The 24,858-nt window shown below is 37.2% G+C and overlaps 1 protein-coding gene across 1 annotated transcript in view; it reads left to right on the forward strand.

Moving 5' to 3' along the window:
• The window catches only part of LOC147450544 (uncharacterized), a 110,440-nt gene that overhangs the window by 48,386 nt on the left and 37,196 nt on the right, over window positions 1-24,858 (forward strand). The window contains exon 3 of the mRNA XM_086520744.1: window positions 10,822-10,930. Within this exon, the coding sequence (XP_086376870.1) occupies window positions 10,822-10,930 (109 nt within the window). The remainder of the gene's footprint in view (window positions 1-10,821; window positions 10,931-24,858) is intronic.

The following is a 24,858-nucleotide window of genomic DNA, read 5'->3' on the forward strand; positions in this document are numbered from 1 at the left end:
GTATGGTTGGATGGTTATTGGCATGTCTATCTCCCTATGCCCTTTCAATGTGTGTATGGATATGTCTCAACATGGGGCCAAGGTTAAAGGGTTTCAAATGAGAGATGGTCTGTCAAAGAGCAATGCTACCTAGTGGAGCTTAAAGACCTTAGGGTTAGATTCCTTTCAGCTTAGGGAATCTAGGACTAACCTTGAGTTGGAAACCCTACCCAAGCATGAGGTGCTTGTGAACTTGCTAACTAAAGTGCTTAAAGTGTTTGTGGGAACATTCCCCAAGCTTGAGGTATTCTCATGCTTAAATGAGTAACGTTATTGAAGTTTTCAATTCAAACATAAGACATAAACGGTTTCCATGCTTAATTGATTAGGTGCTTGAAATGTTCAATTCAAACATGATATCTAAAGAAGCAAAAAAGGGGTCCAATAAGAATTTAGATGCATAAAAATAAATAGCTAAGTTCTTTCTCTCAAAGAGAAAAAAGAGAACACATGTCCAAATGAAATAATTAAATAATACAAGAGAGAGAGAGAGATGGAGAGAGAGAGAGAGAGAAAGGGGAGGGGACCAAGCATGAGAGAGGGGTATACTCTCCCACAAACACAAACACACAGATTCTCTCATTGTGTGAAGTGCAAAGTGCAAGAGCTTCATATTCTTCTCCAAGATTGTTGAGAAGTGGAGAGCCTAAACCAACACTCTTGGCTATGGAATGCAAATCGAACCAAGATCCATTCTTCAATACTTAAGCTTTCCATTTTCTTCATCTTCATTACTATGCTATTATGCCATGCTAAGCAAGAAGAGTGATGATAAGTGAGGAATTGTATGAACCTCTCCTTCTTTAGGAACTCTACACCGTCACCAAGGTTAGCAACATTTCTCACATAGATAGCCCAAAGACGTGGAAACTCTTGATATACATGTTGTAGTCATCTAAGTCTTTTTGCTTATGAGAAATGATGTCTTTCCATAGACTTTGAGTTTTTTTAGGGACAAAGAAGTTTCACTCAAAATAATCAACAACATCCTTATAGTTTCCCTTAACTTCCTAAGATAGAGAGTCAAACCACGTGCTAGAATCTTTTCTCAAGATCACATCAAACATTTCCAATAATTCCTCATATCCTATCATCCTTTTTATGTGGCAAGCCATTCTAAAATTTACTAAAAATAACTTGGCATCCTGGCCAGGCTCTCTGAAGAAGAGGGGATATCCTTACATTTGGTGGCGGGCCTCCATTGAATCAATTTCAAAGTGACAAAACATTTTTGTCTTTTCTTCTTAAAAAATTTTACACAATAATTTTTCTAAATTTCAATCTATTCTATAAAAAAATAAAAATATGCACATCAAATGATCTATGATAGTCAACAAGAGGTAAGATGACAGGGTTTTGTGAGGCGATAATTTCTCCTACTCTTCGGGCACCAAACATGAACACCATACGTTGGTGAAAATGGATCTTTTTACTAATTGCAATGTTTATTCTAATGTGTGGAGTGAAAGGAAAGGAGAAAACCTCTATTCTTGGGTCATTATCCATGGTCTATGCATGACCTAATTCTTAAAACAAAACAAAAATATAGATGTCCAAACTAATGTCGTACCTAATGAGAGGTAAAGTAAAAGAATTTATTGAAGAGTTTATCTTGGCCAACTTAAGAGGGCCCAAAATTCTACAGACTACGAGTTGAAATTATAATCTGGTTCTTATAATGATATGCACCTTTCACCTTGCAATGCGAACAAATGGGTCATACAAGTTTTTGTGATTCATGCAACCTACTTAATTATGCTAAAAGCTAAGCATTCATTCAATATGCAACAACAGACATCAAGCCCTCCTTAGTGAGGACACCAAAATTGAGACAGACTTGGGCAACGAGTAGTAAGAGAGGTAACCTCTAAACACCCCTTAAGTCTCCTGTGCTACTCAATTGGGGTTGGGGCAACCACAAGCAAGACAAAGAAACAACAAACCCACAGCCAACAAGTGAAGGAGAACCTCCTAGGTATGGGATGTGAACTTGGATGTAGAAGATACTTTGTCACGACCAAGAGGAAGTGCAACAAAACACACACAAGCAATCTCACACCAAGACACAATAAATGATGCAAGAGAGAACCCGAGAAAAGGGAAGAGAGAGAGAGAGAGAGGAATGAAGTTTATGAAAATACTTGATTGACCCCACTTGCAAGGTAAGGTGGTTTATATCACACGATCATGGAGCTTGCATAAACTAAACTAGTAATTAGTGAATGGTAAACATTTCTAGCACACATGCACTATCTTAGGGTGTGGAAAACATCTCACCACCCTCAAAACCCTCTTACAATGAACAAGAAACTTGGCAATCAAAACACACTAAACACTTTCTCAGACAGGATCAAATGATGGAACTTATAAGACACGAGTCACCTTGCATTCACCAAACCACGTGACATCGACAGTGAAAGAACGAAGATTCTAGAACCAAGACACACCTTTGAAGCACCAAAACCTCAAATTGTTGAAAACAAAAGAGCATATACAATAGATATTGTGAGATTTTAGAACTCACACTCTGTCATTTGATATGTGTGCCACCAAATATTCTCTCACAACAAGTGTGAGGCTCACAAAGAGGTTCCTACACCTAAGTCTCTCTTGACACCTATAGTGTTAGGGTTATATGTGAGATCTTGGGGATGATTTACAAGAAGGAGAGGGGCATATTTATAGGTTGGAGACCCCTCAATAAGGTTATTGATAACCTTATTTAGAATCTAGTCAAATCAAGATTAGGATTTATTTTGAATATCAAAACATTGTGGGCCTTCTTTGTCTACTTGAGTCATGGATGTGGGCTCAAGAGAAAGCATTATTGGTGGTAGACAGCGTGAAATTAGAGTGTTACGGAAGGAAAGAGAGAGAGTTTTACTATGTACATGCTTTGAGGCGAGTTGCCTTTTGTGGTTAGGTCAATGGATATTTTGTGTTTGTAGGTTGTGGTTAGTGTTAGTAATCACTAAAAAGTTAATGATATACTTGCAATGGGCAGAATGAGATGAATAGTTGAATGAAGACGGGTGAATTAAGTAAGGGAATACTTGTGATGGTGAAGCTTTGAAGAAGTTTTGAACTTACTTTTGTATGTTCTCAAAAATGAATGGTGATCTTCTCCTTGTCGTTCTCTTCTTATGTTGTCGTAGCCAAGGTTGAATCACCACGATGAAAATGCCAATGTTGGTTGATGGATATTGCCAATTAGAAAATATTAATCATGGTTTTACATGATGAATTTCATGTATATAGAGAAGATGTAAGAAAGAATTTTAATTTAAAGGTACTAGAGAGATGCATAGAGATAATGCAGTAGAGTTCATATGAGAGCTATGGAGGTGAGAATGGAGGTTAATGGTGAAGGGAATTAGAGAAATCATGGAAGGTTCATTTTTGAGGGAGGGATGGAGATAAGTGTGTGTGTGTGTGTGTGTGTGTGTGTGTAAGTGTGAAGAAAAGTGAGAGAAGACTAGGGTAACTTGTGATAAAAAATGGGCAGACTAGGGTCAACTGAAAAAAACTTATCTCACTAATGGAGACTCCAAAAAATATGAAATATTTTGAGGTGATTATTCAACTTGTAAGATAAAGTTTTCATTTTGATAACTTTCTCAGATTAGGGTGGAGGTGGGTGCCACCAATCCCACCAAAATGCCCGTTTTCCTCCTACAAAAATCTTCAGTGCCCCCCCTTTTCTTGAATTTTCATAATCCTCCAAGAGTGAGCCCCTTCTTGCATGAGAGAATGACCTGATCGATTCTTAAGAATTTGAAAATATGCATGGATCAGGATTATTCATAAATATGATATATGGATATGATGGGAAAAAACTCGTTAGTATATAAACAATTCATGGAATCTGGAATAGTGCCAGCTATATATAAATATAAAATGAGAAAACATATATATGAAAATATAGCGAATCAAATGAGGGGGCCTTCATTTAAGTTTTATTGATTTAGGGCTATTTACAAGAAGCAAGGAAGAATGCATGTGGAAAATTGGTAATTTACTGAAAGGGAATGACTAGGTGAAAGGTATTTTTTGTGAATTTTTTCTCGAAGTTGGTTGACGCCAAAATTTAGAGAGGCTTGGATTAATTTTTTTATATTTGAAATAAAGACTATGAAAAAACGGTAAGAATAATGTTGTACAGGCAAGTCAATGTACATAACATACTTACGTAAATAACACACCTCTAAGTGAAATTGTATTTAAATAAATACCAAAATTAATATAATTAAAAAACCCTACATTAAGGCCCTATATACAATAAAATATTTACACATAAATGGACCATAACATATATTTTTTTATTTGTTTGGCTTAATTAGTGCAATCACTAGCTAGTTGAGGGTTTTCTAAGGAGATATAGGGAAAGTCCAGTAACTCACATACACCTATGTATAATGAAAATGTGAGGATAGGCATAGTGTTTGAGTGATTTTGATAGGGTGAGGTAGCTCACTATGGAAATTCTAGATAGCTAGAAAATGGCTATCACTAGTATAGGAGATGCTTGCAATAGATTTTGGAGCGACTATGCTTGCAATAATGTTTTCATAGACTATGCTTGCCACTCCCAAACACTGGAGGTCACCTTTCCTTCAACTAGGTAGAAATCCTTGTGCACGTTGGCTATTGTAGCATTTCACAATTCTATGTGTGTAAGAGTACCCCACCTTAGCCACACATACCTCTTGGATCTCTCATATCATTGCAGCATTTTAAAATTCTATATGTGTAAGAGCACCCCACCTTAGCCACACTGACCTCATGGATCTCTCATACCATTGTTAGGTGCTTGAGGCAAGAGCCCACACACACACACGCACACACACGGAGCAAAGCTCTTTACATATAGAATGATTAAACCTAAACAAATATATTATATCTATCTAGCACAAATGGAAGCTCCCATAGGACACATGGGGGGGGGGGGTTTCTAATCACCGAGCAAAAAAAGTCGAGCGAAGACAAATCCGAGCAAATTGATATAATAGCAACAATGGTGAAAGAAAATAATTATGCCATGCACATTACTTTCACTACTGCAAATCTGACACAAAATGATATTTTAGAACCATTATGAAAATTGAATACATGAGACACAAGCAATCTCTTCATACTTGAAACATTTATAATTCAATTCCATGTGGCATAGCTCCTCTCAAAAATTCAACACACAACCTCCCAAGCCTACAATGCTATCCGGGAACATCCTAAAGCTTGAAAAACCTCTACTTTTGTAAGCAAGTAGAAACAAGCCCACTCTCTGTCTCCTCTCAGCTTCATAGTGCAACACCCTTGAGCTGCCCTCCCTTTCCTCTTGCTAGCTCGGCACTCGGTGGATGGTGGAGGAAATGAGAGCAACAAGCTGTGGATGTACCCGCTATAACTATATCAATGTGGTACGCGTTGGTGATGATGACTTAATGTGCCCAATGCATGATGAGATCAAGCATACCCAACTGCTTCATGGCCATCTCAACAAGATTCTTGAGGTACGACTTTTCTATTACTTTTTACCATACTTGACTAGCTATTAATCCATGTTAAGTTTTGCTAAGAGCACAAATGAAGGGCCTATTCTATGAGGGTGCTCATGTGAAATAAATAGATGTTTATTAGTTGCTTCTTTTCTTAGTTGTGAAAAGCGTTGATTCCTAAAGTCTCCTTTACTCAAACAGATTTACAGACAGTGACGTTCTTTAATTTGGCCTTACACATAGATGGACAAGACCATGAAAGGGGTTAAATGGACAATTCTAGCCTACAAAATCAAAAAAATCAACCAAGGAAGCATAGAAGGTTGTCATTTCCTTTCAGAATGGCTGCATCACAATGAGAGTGGTCCTTGGAAGTTAATACTTCTGCTGAAGAGAACTCGATATCTATGCTTGAGAGAGAAATTGAAAGGGACATAGCTATAGTGGAAAATCTAAGTAAAACAGAGTTATTTCAAAGAATTTAGAAGGTGCTTATACAAGCAAGTTAAATTGATTGAGAGGCTAACATGTCTAGCTATCATAGATTCAACTAACCTCTTGGGAACCCATTGTTGTCTTCTAGATTTGTGAACATAGTTGCTGGCATGCATGAGGTCTTAGACAATATTTTAAGGGAGGAGTCCAAGACAAAAGCGAAGTGGCAAGGTATTTTGAGAAGATGCAGTAAAAGAGTTGTGGAAAGCTCCAATTTACTAATCACCAAAAGTTCAAGTCAAGACTGCTTGACTCGCTTAAGTTTCCCTGGCAGCTTGTACAACATTGGCTTCTAAGCTGTCTCTTACTTCTCCCGGTCCACGATAAAACAAATCTTGAAGAGGTGCCTTTCACAGACCACCAAAATGCTACTTTATCTAATCATTTTGCTTTTGGAACCACTTTCCTTGAGGACCATTGCTTGCCTAACAAGTCTATATATAGTGAACAGTATAATCAGAAATGATAGGACCTAGAGCCAAATGCAAGTTCATATGCCCAAATGCTCTCACTGTTGAAAACAACCAAGGTCATGGCACATATAGAACATGATTTAATCCCAGGATATCCGAGCCTAGTCTTGGCAGGCTTTCGAAGCTATACATTGCCATTATGTGAGCACAGCTAGTCATTATACATGTTCTGACATTTCCATCGAGAAGCGAAGTCAGAGGATTGCATGGCAGCGACGACAGCCTTCAGGGAAAGCCGTTGATGTTGAGGGTGAGCTGGAGCTGCTCCAGCCCGTCGGGGCTGAAGGTCACGCAGAAGTCTTGCAAGGGGTCCTCGTCAGCAACAGCGCGGACAGTTGAGCCTAGTCCTAGCAGGCTTTCGAAGCTGTACATTACCATTATGTGAGCACAGCTAGTCATTATACACATTTTGACATCTCCACCGGGAAGCGAAGTCAGAGGATTTCACGGCAGCGGCAGGCTTGTAGGGCAGTCCGTTGATGTTGAGGGTGAGCTGGAGCTTCTACAGCTCGTCGGGGCTGAGGGCCACGCAGAAGTCTTGCAAGGCGTCATCAGTGCTGACAGTGGAGTCAACACTGTCGTATGTACCCGCAATCCAATCCCTTCAATCTAGCGCATTATAATCGTCCGCCCTCAAACATCTCAATATCAGCTCTCTGGTTTGCTATTGCAACCAGTCCGCGCCGGCGCGGACTGGTTGCAGCAGCAGACCAGTGGGGATGGAGTCGATTTATTTTAAAACAAATTGTCAAAATGAATAGGTGGGCGCTTAAGTGGAAACTGCCAGGCGTTGGTCTCACAGCTCGGACCTTTGATTGTTGCGTTTTGCCCATTTGTTGCTTCTTGCCCATAGAATAAGGCCCACGCAATCCCCTGCTTCCATGCTTCTCTCTCTCTCTCTCTCTCTCTCTCTCTCTCTCGGGCTAAAGGCGAGCAGGTGGTGTGGTGGGGAGGGAGGATTGAAAAAATAGTGTTAAATTGCAAGAAAAGCCAGTTATTTTGAAAAAACTCCTCTTTGAATCTATGCAAAAGGGTATTTTGTACGTTCTTAAAATCGATTTTTCCCAAATACAAAGGCTTCTTGAAGCTGATATTAATTTAAAAAATATAAAAAACCTTTATGAATAGATTTGATTGCATAGCATTGCACAGGTTGTGAAGCCTGTTGGAACCAGTCCGCACCGGATTTGATTGCATAGCATTGCACAGGTTGTGAAACCTGTTGGAACCAGTCCGCGCCGGCGCGGACTGGTTTCAATAGCGGCGCGGACTGGTTCCAACAGGTTTCACAAATCTAGAGTTTTGAGCCCTTGGGCGTGTATGCATCACATCCCGAGTCGTCCGCCAGCTTGTTGGCATCCGCGCTCTTGCTCTTACAAGGCCTAAGAGATCAGTGATGCCAGTGGAGGCGAAACCTGACCCCGAACATCGACTTGCTCCCCCCTGTCCATGGCGACCCTTACATTTGGGAATCCCTAAGTGTGCAAGGCAAAGAGAGTCATTACCGCTGCGTTGGATGTTCATGTAGAGGAGCCAATAAACACGACAGGCAAACTGTCGATGCTGATGTTTACATATGCAGGGGAGTGGTAGAGAGGGAGGGACAGATAGAAAACTGGCGCTAACTACAACCTTGTTACTAGGCGAAGAGGTGCAAATTAGGACTGTGCCTCTTCACCTCATCGGCCAGTCAAAAGCGAGCTGCTTAGCAGAGGCATATATCACGGGACTGAAGGTTTCCCGTAATTTGACTCCAGATTGCATTTTGGAGCTTGCAATACAAAAAAAATTGAATCGAATTAAAGTGAGTCCTCAATTACCAATGCTCAAGAAACTCTCAGTCCTTCAAGCATCAATCGACGTTCACTCCTCAAGCCACACAAAGCTCCACTCAAGGCCAAAAACCTTAACCATCAACAATTCATATGTAGGTTTTCTAATTATGTTTTTAGGAAATCTTTTTTAAGCATTGGTTCCAGTCCAGCTTCTTTATGATAGACATATGTTCTCTTCTTTGACTATTGTTATCTACTGAACATAGGAGTATAAGAGAATGGTCTTCTTGAGGGAGTTCCATCCGTGACCTTCCACTTTGTAGATGACGCCTACATAGAGATACCTCCCCAAAATATCATGTTTTGCTCCATAGGCTGGGGCATTCTGACAAGCATGTCTGCAAAGGCTTCACTCCAACTAACAACTCTTTGTTCAATTCTATTTATTGCGACATCCACCAACAAGGTATTTGGTTAGCCTTCGACATTGCCAATGACATAGTAAGATTCACATGTCATGGAGGCTGCTAGCAATAAACCATTGGTACATTTCTCAAAAACATGAATATCTTGTTTGGGTGTAAGGGTGCCTCAGGATGAGCCATGCGCCATTTTGGTGCTAAGAACAAATCTTTCAGAAGAAAAGCATGCAAGTATGTGTACATATGTTGGATACAAGGCAAGCATAGGTTTGTATGATGCCACATACAGAGATAGGGCTTTGTCTATATATCAAAGTGTGAGGCACAATGCGTACTTAAAACAAACTCTCACATTCACTGGGCCAATTGTGGCAGATTCGGTTGCAAGGTTTATGAGCCAACAAGCAGTAGGTGGCAGAAAGAGGGTCTTTTTTTTTTGGGGGGGGCGGGGGGGCACGCTGACAAGGAGAGAACGGGGAGGAGAAAGGGGGATGGCGAGCATGGCAAGAGGGGGAATGCCTAGGTGGTGCAAAAGGGGAAATCAATCTTTGAAGGCTTTTGTGAATAAACTGTTTTTGTTTAATGAAGAGCATATAGTAGGTGGGTCAAGTTTTGAAAGTGTGTGGGATTAATAGGAATCTAGGGGAGATGCCTCATGGGGTGAAGGACGAAAAGGTGGGGCAAAAATGGGTTGTCGCATCGTGCAATGCAAAAATGAAATCTAGAGATGATAGCTATCGGGCAAGGACGCAAAGTAGCAGTGTTCGAGAAAATTGTGTCTCATCTTAATATAGTGCGCTTTTCAATTTCAAAAATTCTGGTTGAGAGCAAGGGGAAAAGGAGAAATTCCACCTCAAAATAGAGAAAAATAGTGTAAAAACCTGAAATATAAATCTAATTTTTGAAAATTTCCTATTGTGCTAAATTCAAGAAAAGGAATTTTATACCTTTGGAAAAATATTTTTTCTCAAACAATGCAGGGTAGGGAGCCTAATAGAGGGGAGCTCACTAGAAAAATAGCAACGACGAGCTGGACAATGAATTTTACTACGATGATGGCATCAGTAGATCAATGCTCTGGGCTGCTCGAGGAGTTTTCTTTCCATGGCTATGAGGTTGCAAGGTATCTTCCAAGATTTCTAAAAATGAGAGTGTAGAAACACCCATTAGGATAGATTGTCTTTAAGACATGCAGCACCGTCATGTGTTGTGAATTTGTCCATATCACTTCAGTTTTCAAGCTGAAGAAATCATTTAACTTAAACTTCTTTAATCCAGCTTGTCCGACAAGGAAAGCTCTTGAATGCTAGGTACTCTTGACTGTTAATTGAAACGTTTTTCTCATTAATGCTTAGGCGGTGCAGAGCTAGAAAAACACATTTTCCTTGATAGGGAAAACTTGAAATTCTCTCAATTTTTCTCTCAAAATTTGAAGCTTTTGCCGATAATTACACTAAATGTATGTAAATTTCCCATTTTATTTCTCGTTTTGAAAAATTGGCTATAGTCTTGCAATTAGGAAAGCCTCAAAGAAAAGGAAGATGGTTTAGGACTCACCATCCTCTATGTAGTGATCAAGTGAGCTCTAAGTCAATCACAGAGGACTTTGATGACAACTTCTGCAATTTGCTCTTAGTAATAAAGAATGCATGAAGGGACTTGCTGGATTATTTGTTGCTCGAAAATGCTTGCTCACCAATTTGTATAACCCACATGGGGCTTCAAACCCAACACAAATCTCTTGTGAGATCCTACTGTTAGTGAATACATAGTGCATGACTTCTGGGAGAAGCTTGTTTTCAACTAGCATGCTAGTCAACATAGATCCTTATTAAGTCAAATTTTTCTTGTGATTTGAAGATAATTAATATCTTTGTAGGTTAAGATGAAAATTTTTTATTGTGTTTATCCAAAACTTAGGTTTTAGAAATTTGTTTTCAAGAATTAGAAATGCTTAGGTAGTCAAATGTTGCCAAGAATTAAATTTTATATATAATGTAATTAAGTGGACGATTCAGATTAGATGAGAATTGTCAAATAAAAAAATTTCTAGTAAAGATTTCTTGAAATGCCTGTTTACCTTGGTTTTGTTAACTTTTTTTTTTGAAAAATTGGGTCTCAGGTTTATTGTTGGATGGTTTTTTGGTATTCCATGGATTGTTGGAGCATTCATGTTATTATGTGCTCATCATCCAAGCGAAAGACCTGGTCTCATTGCATGTGCTATAGCTGTAAGTTTCTAGTTTAACCTTGTTTCCATTTACAAATAAGTAATAAAATAACAATATGAAATGGTATTATCAAAACAAAAGGACACAAATGAATTCTCACTCTCTCTCTCTCTCTCTCACACACACACACACAGTATTATCAATTGTTTGATGATATTTAAGTGTGAATTTAAGTGATTGTGTTAGAGTTGTTTTGCACCATAGTGTAGTGGGGAACTAGGAGTGAAGTGTTAATCATTTTTCAAAAATGAGAAAGCAAGACACCATTATAGAATGGGAGAGATAACCCCACTCGAATGCTAAAAAAGGGGGGTATTAAGGTAAGTCTCCATTCAAGGAAAGCTCTCTGTGTTTCTAGAAAAGGTAGACCAATGGAAAAGATAATTATTGCACACATGTTCTCATTCATTCAAGATGGAAAATTTTTCTCTTGTGTGTGTGACCCTATGCTACAAAACTACCCCCCCTCATCCTATTACCCTTTAGTGCAACCCACAATTACTATGCTTGTGTTTTTACAAAACAGTATCTGTGATCATAGAGACACAAGCACGCTTGTGAATGCACATGCGCGTGCACATACACACATACACACACACCCTTGTATACGTTTAGATATGCGTGAGCTAGTATACATGACTCTATGTGCTAAGTTTTACAACAAGAATGCATATGCTCTTATGTATCATGAAACTCATTTTTTAAATTCTTAAATGAATAAATTTATATTTGAACATATGGATCTCTCTCTCTCTCTCTCATTTTGTGAGTTCAACTTTTCTTGTTGGATATATCTTTAAGGTCTCCTGGGATAGTTTCATACCACATAATTACAATTCTCTTCTTATTATTTCTCTTTCTCTCAGTGTCACACAGACAGTGTGGATTCTTCAAGAATTGCAAAATTGCTTATTTTGATCATTTTGAAGATTTGAGAGTCATTTATCAACTCGGAAAACCACAATTTGATACTAGTGTGTGACCCACATATTGCTAGAAACGCATGGCCAGTGGATCACACACACACACACATTTGTAGGGGGGTGTGTGTGTGTGTGTGTGTGCATGCATTCAAGCAAGGATGTTAGATTTTATTCCGTATAGTCCCTCCACAAAGATGGAAATTCTCTCTCTCTCTCACCCACACACATACACACACAATTTTGAGTTTAAGACTTTTTGGTGAATCTTTCAAATCTTCCTTACAAAATAAAACGAGGAAAAAGATTCACAGTACCATGTTTCTCAAGTGGATGGAGGAATATTTGAAATCTATATGACACCATTGAAGCACCAAACATCAATTTAATTGATGATGAAAGAACATTTACAATAGTGATCTTGAGATGTGGAACTCAATCTCTCTCACTTGTAATGTGTAACATGAAAAACTTTAGTGCACCAATGTGTGAAACTCACAACCTGGTGCTTTGTGATAGATGATTTGTGAGGAAGGATAAGGGCCTGCTTAGAGATTGGAAATTGATCATTAAGATTATTGATAATCCTTTTTATGAAACTAGCAAACAAAGATTAGGATTTTTTGAATATTAAAGTATGGTATGCCTCCCTTGTCTGCTTGATTCATGGATGTGGTTTCAAGAGAAGGAACTCCTTATCGACGGTAGATGCCTTCTACAAAGAGATAACTTTCCTTCTTCATGAGAATCCTCTTCTAAGATCTTTGGTGGAAACTCACTCTCCAAAATATAGCCAACACTGGGAGCCAATGACTCTATTTCCTAGTACATTTATTTCTTGATAGCTACTACCACCATAATAGCTTGCACTTCTTTCTCAACACATGCAACTCCTTGTTGTGCAAGTAAATCAACATCCTCATTTTGATTTCTAGAAATACAATACAATTGCACCTCGTGAAATTGATTAAACAACCTATAGATGACATACACATTTGTTCTTAGGCTTTCATTTTTGTATGCTCATAACCACTTCTCCATTTGGGTCAGGTAGCACTATCCCTCCTTTTGGTTCACTATCGAACTCACCAAAAACCTCCATCAATGAATAAGGTGAATGCATTATGTACGATTTTAGGTGGTAGAATGGGGGTATCCTTACTTCAAGCACTTTAACCTCCTTCTCATGTACTTTAAAAGTGAGAATCCCAGCCAACTATGCACGCACACTATCTTCTACTTTGAAAGATTATTGAAACTCTTCAAATATCAACAACCTCTTTGAGATCTTAGTACTAAGATTGATTTGCGATGACACCCAAGGAAAAAAAACTTTTCAGTAAGAATTAAAAAAGGTTTTGGTAGTAGGTAGGATCCAAATGTTTTCACAAAAAGCATGAAAGAAATCAGCATGAGTTATGCTTCTATGTAGCCTCTCTCCAAAGCATCCATGACCCTACTATTAAAGTAGATGGATCTCATCTTGGTATTGAGGGTATCTTTTCGTAAAAAGAATCATCAACTATTTTTTATCCACTAAAGAGAATAATACTTTCAACAAGGAGGCATGAATGTTGGTAGTTCTGACAAAACAACTTTGTGTCACAAAAATATTCCTCAAGATCATCTGACCAGGAAAAATAATAGTGACTCCGAGGCTTAGTGAATGAAGTGTGAAATGTAATTCATGTTTTTAATAAATGAGATGACCTCTTTAAGACTCTTAGGGTATGGTAACTTAATAAGAGCCTTTTCCAATGAAGGATCCACCTCAATACCTTTATAGGAAACCATGTGACGAAGCAAGATCACTTCACTCTCACGTGTGTGACAATGGTAGGGATTGAGTTGACCTCCCACGTCATGGAGCTTATTCAAATACTCTACATCATTTAGGTGCAAATATTTAGAACTAGAAATATATAAATCACCAATGAACATTCTAGTGGACTTTTCAAATAATGCTTGAAACACCATGTTCATGAAGCATTGAAAAGTTGTTGGAGCATTGGTCAACCTAAATGTAATTATTATAAAACCAAAGAAACCCCAAAGGTTTTTTTCAATTGATTATCCAAGGAAATCTTTTTTTGAAAGAATCTTGAGTAGCCATCACACTTAGTGTACTTCTTATGGCAAGGAACCTCATTTAGCATCTCATCATGGAATGGAAGGGAAAAATGACATCGCTTGGTTGGATCATTGAGGGGGATACAATCAATACATACTCTCCACCTCCCATTATTTCTAGGAGTGAAAATTTTTTAAGAAACCCACTTTTAATTCCTCATTGGATTCGGATAGATAAACCCTGCAACTAGAAGCTTTCTGACCTCCTTGAGTACTGCTTGCTCCTTGATCACTTGTATATATTTTGTGCTTTATGTGTGGCCTCATGCTTTAACTTGATCTTGTGTTGAATAGCCTCTACTTCATGCACATATGTGTTGTCTTCATTAACACTAGTTTGGTACCAAAAAGGACACTTTAGTGTCCTTTTTTTGCAAATTTAAATAATATGGTACATGAAATCTAGAACACATCTCAAGAAATTATTTTGCAAAATTATAAAATTTTATTCAAAGTACTCATAGAAATTATAATCCATCACTTTTGATCATAACCTTAATAGTAACTACATTCATAAAGAACCTACGCAAAACAACATTCAATGTTTCATTAAAATTCGTACTCTAGCCTAAGAAAAAAATGAGCAGGGTACATGCAATAATTTGTGGTAACTACTTATATATGTGTTTGATATTTTTACAATTTTCATATGAGAAAAAAAATCCCTTATGACTAGAATTAAATATAGAAAGTCTTGTGGGTCCAATATGCAGCGTTCACAAATTCAATTAACGATCACAAAAAACATTTAGTTCATCTAAATTTACAATGTCATAGGATGCATATATACTAGATCTATGACCCCATTACATAAGGTGATAAATTTTAATGGTTATGCAAGCCACATTTGGTGATTTATGGCATATCCAAAAAACTGTGCATGTTGTAGTTATGATTTTTTATTTATAAAAAAAAAGCCTTAAAATAAAGTCCACTTTTGGATTTTTTGATTCATCTCACTTATTTGTATACAAACACCTCATATGGAGACAATTGGGAGATCTATATACACACTTTCATTAGTTTTTCATAGCAATGTTTTTTTTGGCAAGAAATTATGCACTACAATTTTTTTTAAATGGGCTTAAATTACAAGATGCCTATGAGTTTGAACCCTTGAAAAATGCTTAGTGGATGGGTATTGACCTATAGATACATTATACACCTTGACCCATAACCTCAGCATGTTAATGAAAGAGCCCTTGAAAGACCAAAATTTTCCTCTTTGTCAGCATTTTCAAGATTTTGGTCTTTTGATTATAACAAAAATCTAATCCCATAACTAAGTAATGAAGCTCAATTTATTGCTATAATAATTTTTTTCCTATCCATACACCTTGAAATCTATGAAAAATATTATAATAATGAGAAGTTATATTCAATTTATGAAAATTTTGTTAAAACTGCACTAAATTTCTATGATTTTTCATCTTAGAACTTATCATTATAATCTTAATTTGGTATTAATTTTGGCAAAAGTAAAAATTGAATATGTTTTTCACCTCATAGTTAACCTAAGATATGAACATGACCTCTTAATGTTTTTTCTAGATTCACCAAATAATTATGACAAGTTGCTAGAAAAACAGGACAGTTTAGTGTCTCGGGACATTTGAGTGTCCGATTACAGAACTAGTGTTAAAAAATCCTAGAAAACTTCATTAGCACACAATTGAATCCCTCCCTTTCTTCCCTTGTAAGTGTTTCTCACAACATACCTTCTAGAATCCCTTTATCTTACACACATTGGTCCTCTTGAGCGCCTATCTTGTCCAAGTCTTGACAAGATATTTTCTGGCTGTTTGGCCTTAATATTATCCCTATGACTTTAATGGAATACTTCTCATCTGTAGTGCTACCGCTACAATTTTTTTTGAGGAGCTATACGTCCAATTTTCCTTCATCTCACTTTGGAATGATTCTTGATGGAGATCCTGTTTACATTTCTCCTTCATGCTAAACACAACCTTCTTATAATTTTAATTCCCATGAATCAACTTTTTGCTTTTCCAATCTTGCAAAGCTCATATTTTCACTAGTCATGGCCTTCCTATGATAAATGGATAACCATTTCTCGGGGGGCACACTGTGTATAAATTGTGTATATCACGTGCGTTCAAGCACTATTTATAAAAATCCTTATCTATGAATTTTTGACAAATAAAACATATCATTTTCTTATTCAATCTTTAAAAAAAAAAAATCAATTCCATTTTATGGTTCCCTTCTGTATGTGAAATTATGATCAAAGGTTAAATTTAATAACACCTTCTATTGCACTCATGTGATAGCCACATATTTATTAAGTGACCCATCGAGAACCATTCCCATTAATATACATAACATAAAGAGCAACCACCTTCTTAATGCAAAGTGCCTCCACAAAAACATTTTTGGAAATGTCTAATGGATCTACATACCTAGTATTTGCATGAGGCCTTCGATAATGGTGTTGATTTGTGCACCCCCATACGCTTGTCCTTTCCTAATCACGTTTTCTTGTTTATACAGCATTGAGCTCTCTTGGCTTCTTTGGTCTTCTTCAGCTTCTTGCCTTATCCATGGTCACTTTGTGATGTGACTCCTTCTTTCTCCTTCCCATTTACATAGCCACACTTGATGCCATTTGCTTCCATGTTATTCTCCTTTGACTTGGTCACCTCTACTACATGCACATTTGGCTCTCGCAAAGCTCGAACTCCTTCGGCTCCTCCATGTGGCTGGGTGATCATTGCATTTCATTTCTATAAAATCATGACTTGTACCTTCCCCTCCATTCTAGATTGCATAGTTCAATATAGCCCTCCTTGGCTTCCCACGAGCCCAAGCAATGTTACATTCTATGCCCAGATTCCCTGAAATTCCAACATTGCATTACACTCCTAGGTCATGGCTCATGTTGTTCTAACTTATTTCCTTGAAAACTTGTGCAAGGTGGATTAACAAGTTGCTCAAATATTCACTCAACTTTTCAATTACCTCAGGCATTTCCTTAGAGGAGGATGTTTTAGTCACACCTCTATGTGGAGAAACCTCTATCGAGAGCTCTCTGTGAGTGCACTTGAGTTTCATATACTTCATGGCAGTCTAAGGCTTGACAACACGATAGGTGGAACGTGCACCCTCCCATGCATTTACCTTGAGTGTGGAAAATAGACCTTATAAGAGTCTCTCCCTTTTCAAAAATTATGCACCACCCCCAAGGTTAGAAATATTTCTCACCAAGATAGTCCGAAAGATATTGAAACCATTGCTTATAGGTATAGTAGTTGTCTAGGTCATTTTGCATCTAAGCAGCAATATCTTGCCATGGTTTTTCAATGTTTTGTAGGTTGAAAAAGTGAAGTGATCCAAAACATCCTTGTGTAGCTTCTTTCAACTTCCTCAGTTAGAGAGGGAAGTAAAGTACTAGAATCTTTTCTAAGGACTAGCTTGAAATTATTTGAGCATTGTTTATCACCTATCACCTTTTTTATATGAAAAGCCATTTTGAAATGGGATAAAAATATCGCAGCATTCTCACCTTTTTTATACGAAAAGCCATTTTAAAATTGGCTAAAAGTAGCTCAACCATGATCTCCAAAAAGGAGAAGGTATCCTGACATTCTTCCTTGGATTTCCATTGAAACAATTTCAAAACACTTTTTGTTTTTTTCTTTTTTATCTTAGAGAAATCCACACATAATGTTTTGCTAGGTTGCAACTTGTTCTAGAACAAAAGAAAAACAGAAACATCCAATGACTAGGCCAGAATGGTATTTTTGTCAGAATGGCCTAGTTATGGGATGTGAACTAGGACGCAAGGCTATTTTTGTAACAACCATGAAAGGGCCCAAGAAAATACACAATCAATCTTATGTAAAAACATGTATAAAGTATGTTACGATAGATGTATAGAAGAGAGAGGAATATAGGTCGTAAAATACCTTCTTTGCAACTTACAAATTGATTTTTCTTGTTATCATATTATCAAGGATCTTGCATCAAACTAGTTAGTAAATGTTGAAATGTTCCATCACACACAAATTCTCTCTGGGTTGTGGGAAATCTTTCACCACAATATTTGGTTACAATTAAAAAACATTAGGAAATGAAAAAACACTAAAACACATTCACAAAACTAGCTCGAGTGGCACAACTTGATATACAAAAATCATCTTAAATTCACCAATGGAATGTGTGTGGTTTAGCTAAGAAGGTGCAAAACCTTTGGCTGTCTCATCACAAACACTTTATGAAAAAGTTTTAACGTCAAATCACCAACCCTCTTCCTGAAGATAGTGTAAAGACTAAGATGGTTCATGATAGAAAAGTCACAAATGATGTTTGTAATCTGCTTGTTTTTTGTAGCTGAGTTTGTGATTAAAGAAACACCAAGTCAGAGCCAATTTTATATGAAAATATCAAATAAAAACACTAAGACTTCAAACACGAAACCTCGACTCTCATGCAAGCATAAATCCCATTCAAAACCCAAGTCTCTTTCAAGGAATCAAGTAGCCTTGCCTCCAATTACATAGTCATATCTGCAAACAATTGAAAGGAATACATGAGATTCCACCTTCACAGAGACAAATTTATGCTTTTGCATAGAATGAAGAGATTCTAAATTGAATCCCTCTCTATATTTTCCACAAAAATACCAACTGATGTGTCAATTGTTGAGCAATTTTTCCTCTTTGGACCAAAACTAGGCCATTTTTAGCTATTTTTTGACCCCAAAAAACACACTTTTTGCAAAAAGTCCCAAACGGAGCCAAAAAATCCTATTTTTTTGGATCACTTGCATAATTACAAGAAGCATATATATGCATCATTTTTCATCAATATTCCATTTTGGGTCACTTTTCTTGCAATTTTAGGACGATGTATGTTATACTATTTTTTATAGTTTTAACCCCATCAATCTTTGTACGTGAGATGCGTATGCTGCGATAAAAATATTGGAATATGTAGATATAAAAACACATAAACAATATTATCAAGTGGAAAACATGAAACGTCACCACCTCGAGAGCCACGACTCTCATTGATAGTGACCGGAGTACCCGCTTCAACATATATTACAATATGTACATAATTTCTTTTATTTTTATGGATCAAAACGTTTCAAAAGTGAAGTGAATTTTTTTTCCAGATTGTGAACGTAACCACAACATGACATCCACCCCCTCTAAATGTGCACATCCTTCGGTATGTGCCACAATAGTATTTGTTATGCTTTAAAACTCATGGGTAGACATGATATCTTCACTTTCATCCTCAATTTGTATATAGATAGACCCGTCATCCTCTTCACTATGTTTGCATCAAATGGATCATAATTACCTCTTATTTTAATTAATTTAACCATTTCTTCTGCAACGGGAATTTTCATTTTTGTCCCATCCAGCTCATGCAAGGTATAAGTTGCACTTTCATGCATATGATTGCCAACATAAGGACCAAAACATCTTTTTACAAGATTCCTTATTATAGAGTGTTGGTTTTCAAATCTATTCTCATACAACACCACCCAATAATCTTCTTCAATGGATTTTGGTATGAGCCAATGTCTCTTGTCAAATCGGTCTTTGTTTTTCAACCTTCCTTCCTTTAGTCGACCTTTTGCAAGATCAATGTCTTCGGTCTTCTTTCCAATCTATGTATGTGCAATGAAAGTAGGTTATCTCTACTCATCACATCTTCCCATGGCAAAAACATTAATGTGACAACTACATCTTCAGTTGGCATCATAGGTTCTTGGCCATACATCAATTGAACTCGCAGATAGATAGTGACTCAAATATGTGTCGTATGGTCCACCCATGATGAAAATGGAAGTAGCCTTTGCCACTCTTTAAGATTACCTCCACAAACTTTAATTATTGGAGGATGCCCTCTTTCACTCTGTCCATTGCCCTCAGGGTTATCAGCATAAGTTAAAGCTACTTTGATGCCCATTCTAGAGAACAATTCCATTGAACCATGAACATCCAATCATCCTCTATTTGCACTTATTTTTCACACACATCCATAACGACAAATCACATATTCAAGAAGGAATTTAAATATAGCTTCTGTATTCTTTGTCCTCAATGCATGCCCTTCAACTTCATTAGACAATTCCTATCTTGAAAGCACCAAATACCTCATTTTCCAAAGTCCCAAAGGCATCGTGACCAAGCCCACAATCCATTTATAATATATGGCCAGTGGATAAGAAAGATTTTGCACATAAAAATGCCAAACATTTGAGTACACTTGGCATGTTATGTTGCCCATACACCTCGATGTCTTGCCCATAAACATTCATGGAAATCCTTGATAATCTCTTGTTGAGTAGCCTTATTTCACAGTTTCCTCAGTGATCTTTTTGTTTAGGATGCTTCCACAAGTAGCCATCCTTCAAGAAGTATCCATTTGATTTTCTCCTTATTCTCTTAAATCCATGCTTAGTCCAATCATTATGTTTTTTCACGGTACTTAAGTAGTGTCCTGTCAAGATACATTCATCCCCATATAATTCCTTTTGAAAAGGATTTTGAGTGAAGATACAAAACATGCATGATTGGAAGTTTCATTTCATACCTTGCCCTAGAAACATATCTACCATTGGATTATCCTTCCCTACAATATGATTGAATTTGGGATTCAAGGACTTTATGTAGGTTATCCACCACAATATAGCAATATCTGGAGTTGAACAATTTGTAATCATTCCAAGGAGAGGCAAACAATCAATTTTTGCAACCACTAATACCCTTAATAAGTGCTCTTTGTCACATCTCAATGTTGTGGTCACTCCCCATGATTCCCTTTCTACCTACACATAGTCTTGTTGGCGAAAAGTTAGAAGCTTGGCCACAAAACTCACCACTTATCATTCTCCTTCATCAACACCTTTCCCTAATGCCCATCATGTCCTTGGAGGACTCTTGTCCATTGTCACTATGGTAGGTCTTTCGCATGCATAGTCTAACTTTCTCAAGGTTGGTGATGAGAAAAGTAACTTCTCTAGCTTCCTCATGGCTCTTCTTTCCAGTGGAAATTTTGATTCTTTCTCAACAATCTATAAAAAAAACCTGCTTGAATGAGAGAGAGAGAGAGAGAGAGAGAGAGTGAGAGAGAGAGAGAGAACTTTTATCATGTATATTTTTGAGGTGAGGTGCATGCTAAAGTTATGTCAATGGATATTTGTATTAGAAGGTTAGTAGCTTGAGAAATACTAAAGTATCCACAAGGTGGATTTCATGACAACTCGCTATGGGTTAGTCCTCGAGAGAAACAAGAAACCGATGAATATGTGAAAGCTATGTAAATACTATGTACAAAAACCTACACAATGTTCTCCCATTTACCCTTGACATGCTTTCAACCTCCACCCACCTAGCCATGTAATCTACAACACTAGAAGGTATAATTTTTCATTTTAGCTCTACATAGGGGACCCATTGCATCAATGCCCTAGTTTTAATAGGATTCATTTGCAATTAATAATTACATTGTACCATGCACCATCCTTTTGTTTCCATTTACCTGGAAATTGTGAAAACTTATACACCAATTTTGGGCATCGACATTCAAGCTTGTCCATGCATACCCCACAATAAAAATATTCTTCATGGTTGGATCTTGGGTAAAATTTCCACGACAAGTTTTCTCATGAAAAACTTTTAGAATGGCTCAAATTTCTATAGTTGTTGGTACTCTTCTGCACACTTGATCCCTTTGTGTTTGATAGAGGATGCTTTCTACAAAGAGATAACTTTCCTTCTTCATAAGAATCCTCTTCTAAGATCTTTGCTCGAAAATCACTCTCCAAAATATAGCCAAATGCAACTCCTTGTTGTGCAAGTAAACCAGCATCCTCATTTTGATTCCTAGAAATGTAATACAATTGCACCTCTTCAAATTGATTAAACAAACTATAGATTACATAATTTTTTTCTCTTAGGCTTTCATTCTTGTATGCTCATAACCACTTCTCCACTTGGGTCGAGTAGCACTATCCCTCCTTTTGGTTCACCTATTGAACTCACAAAAAACCTCCATCCATGAATAAGGTGAATGCATTATGTATGATTTTAGGTGGTGTAATAGGGGTGTCTTTACTTCAAGCACTTTAACCTTCTCGAGTAGCACTATCCCTCCTTTTGGTTCACCAATTGAACTCACCAAACCTCCATCCATGAATAAGGTAAATGCATTATGTATGATTTTAGGTGGTGGAATAGGGGTGTCTTTACTTCAAGCACTTTAACCTCCTTCTCATGTAATGTAAAAGTGAGAATCCTAGCCAACTATGTACGCACACTATCTTCTACTTTGAAAGAGTATTGACACTCTCGAAATATCAATAACCTCTTTGAGATCTTAGTACTAAGATTGATTTGAGATGACACCCACAGGAAAAAAACTTTTCAATAAGAATTACAAAAGGTTTTGGTAGTAGGTAGGATCTAAATGTTTTGACAAAAAGCATGAAAGAAATCATCTTGACTTATGCTTCTATGTATCCTCTCTCCAAAGCATTCATGACCATACTATTAAAGTAGATGGATCTCTTCTTGGTATGAAGAGATATTCTTGTAAATAAAGAATCATCAACTATTTTCTTTGTAAGTGAACAATACTTTCAACAAGGAGGCATGAATGTTGGTAGTTCTGAAAAAAAATCTTTAACGTCACAAAAATATTCCTCAAGATCATCTGACCAAGGAAAATACTAGTAACCCGGAGGCTTATTGAATGAAGAGTGAAATGTAATTCATGTTTTAAATGAATGAGATTACCTCTTTAAGACTCTAAGGGTATGGTAACTCAATAAGAGCCTTTTCCATTGAAGGATCCACCTCAATGCCTTTGTAGAAAACCATGTGACCAACCAAGATCACTTCACTCTCACTTATGTGACAATGGTTGGGATTGAGTTGACCTCCATGTCATGGAGATTATTCAAATATTCTACATCTTTTAGGTGCAAATATTTAGAACTAGAAATATAAAAATCACCAATAAACATTCTAGTGGACTTTTCAAATAATGCTTGAAACACCATGTTCATGAAGCATTGAAAAGTTGTTGGAGCATTGGTCAACCTAAATGTAATTATTATAAAACCAAAGAAACCCCAAGGATTAATGAAGGTTTTTTTGAATTGATTATCCAATGAAATCCTTTACTAAAAGTAGCTTGAGTAGCCATCACACATAGTGTACTTCTCATGGCAAGCTACCTCATTTAGCATCTCATCCTGGAATGGAAGGGAAAAATGACATCGCTTGGTTGGATCATTGAGTGGGCTAAAATCAATACATACTCTCCACCTGCCATTATTTCTAGGAGTGCAAAAAATTTAAGAAACCCACTTTGAATTCCTCATTGGATTCGGATAGATAAACCCTACAAATAAAAGCTTTCTCACCTCCTTGAGTAGTGCTTGATCCTTGATGACTTGTATACTTAGTAGATTTTGTGCTTTATTTGTGGCCTCATGCTTTAACTCGATCTTGTGTTGAATAGCCTCTACTTCATGCACATATGTTTTGTCTTCATTAAAAAATCCTATAAAACTTCATTAGCACACAATTGAATCACTCCCTTTCTTCCCTTGTAAGTGTTTCTCACAACATACCTTCTAGCATCCCTTCATTCCTTCATCTTACACACATTGGTCCTCTTGAGTGCCTATCTTATGCTAGTCTTTACAAGATAGTTTTTGGTTGTTTGGCCTTAATATTATCCCTATGACTTTAATGGAATACTTCTCATCTGTAGTGCTACCGCTACAATTGCCGTTTGAGGTGCTATACATTCAATCTTCCTTCCTCTCACTTTGAAATGATTTCTGATGGAGATCATGTTTACATTTCTCCATCATGCTAAACACAACCTTCTTTTAACTTTAATTCCCACGAATCCACTTTTTACTTTTCCAATCTTTCAAAGCTCACATTCTCACTACTCATGGCCTACCTATGATAAATGGATAACCACTTCTCGGGGGGCTCACTGTGTATAAATTGTGTATATCACGTGCGTTCAAGGACTATTTATAGAACTCCTTATCTACAAAGGTTTTTACGAATAAAACATACCATTTTCTTATTCAATCTTTAAATTTTTTTCTCAATTCCATTTTATGGCTCCCTTCTGTATGTAGAAATATGATCAAAGGTTAAATTTAATAACCCCTTCTAGTGCACTCATGTGATAATCACATAATTATTACGTGACCCCCTGAGAACCATTCCCATTAATATACATAACATAAAAAGAAACCACCTTCTTAGTGCAAAGTGCCTCCACAAATACATTTCTGGAAATGTCTAATGGATCTACATACCTGGTCTTTGCATGAGGCCCTCGATAATGGTTCAGATTTGTGCACCCCCATAGAATTGTCCTCTCCTAATCAACTTTTCTTCTATGTAAAAATATAGAACATTTGCAATATTCTGATTCATTTCAATAGGACCATTCAATTATCTTTTTGTCCTTGTCAATTCATTTTAAAATTGAGGACACAATGTAGGAAATTGAGGCCATGAGATATCAAGGCCCTTACCTCTCACACCTTTCAAAAGGTTGTATGGAGCTAGACCATGTCCAAGAAGGATGTCTTGGAGGTTGATACAGTATTGAGCTCTCTTGGCTTCTTTGGTCTTCTTCACCTTCTTGCCTTATCCATGGTCACTTTGTGTTGTGACTCCTTCTTTCTCCTTCCCATTTCCATAGCCACACTTGATGCCATTTGCTTCCATGTCATTCTCCTTTGACTTGGTCACCTCTACTACATGCACATTTGGCTCTCGCAAAGCTGGAACTCCTTCCACTCCTCCCTAGCTGGGTGATCATTGCATTTGGTTTCTATAAAAGCATGACTTGTACCTTACC

Source organism: Adiantum capillus-veneris, chromosome 9 (genome assembly GCF_014529385.1).
Source record: "Adiantum capillus-veneris isolate H3 chromosome 9, ASM1452938v2, whole genome shotgun sequence".
Classification (NCBI taxonomy): domain Eukaryota; kingdom Viridiplantae; phylum Streptophyta; class Polypodiopsida; order Polypodiales; family Pteridaceae; genus Adiantum; species Adiantum capillus-veneris.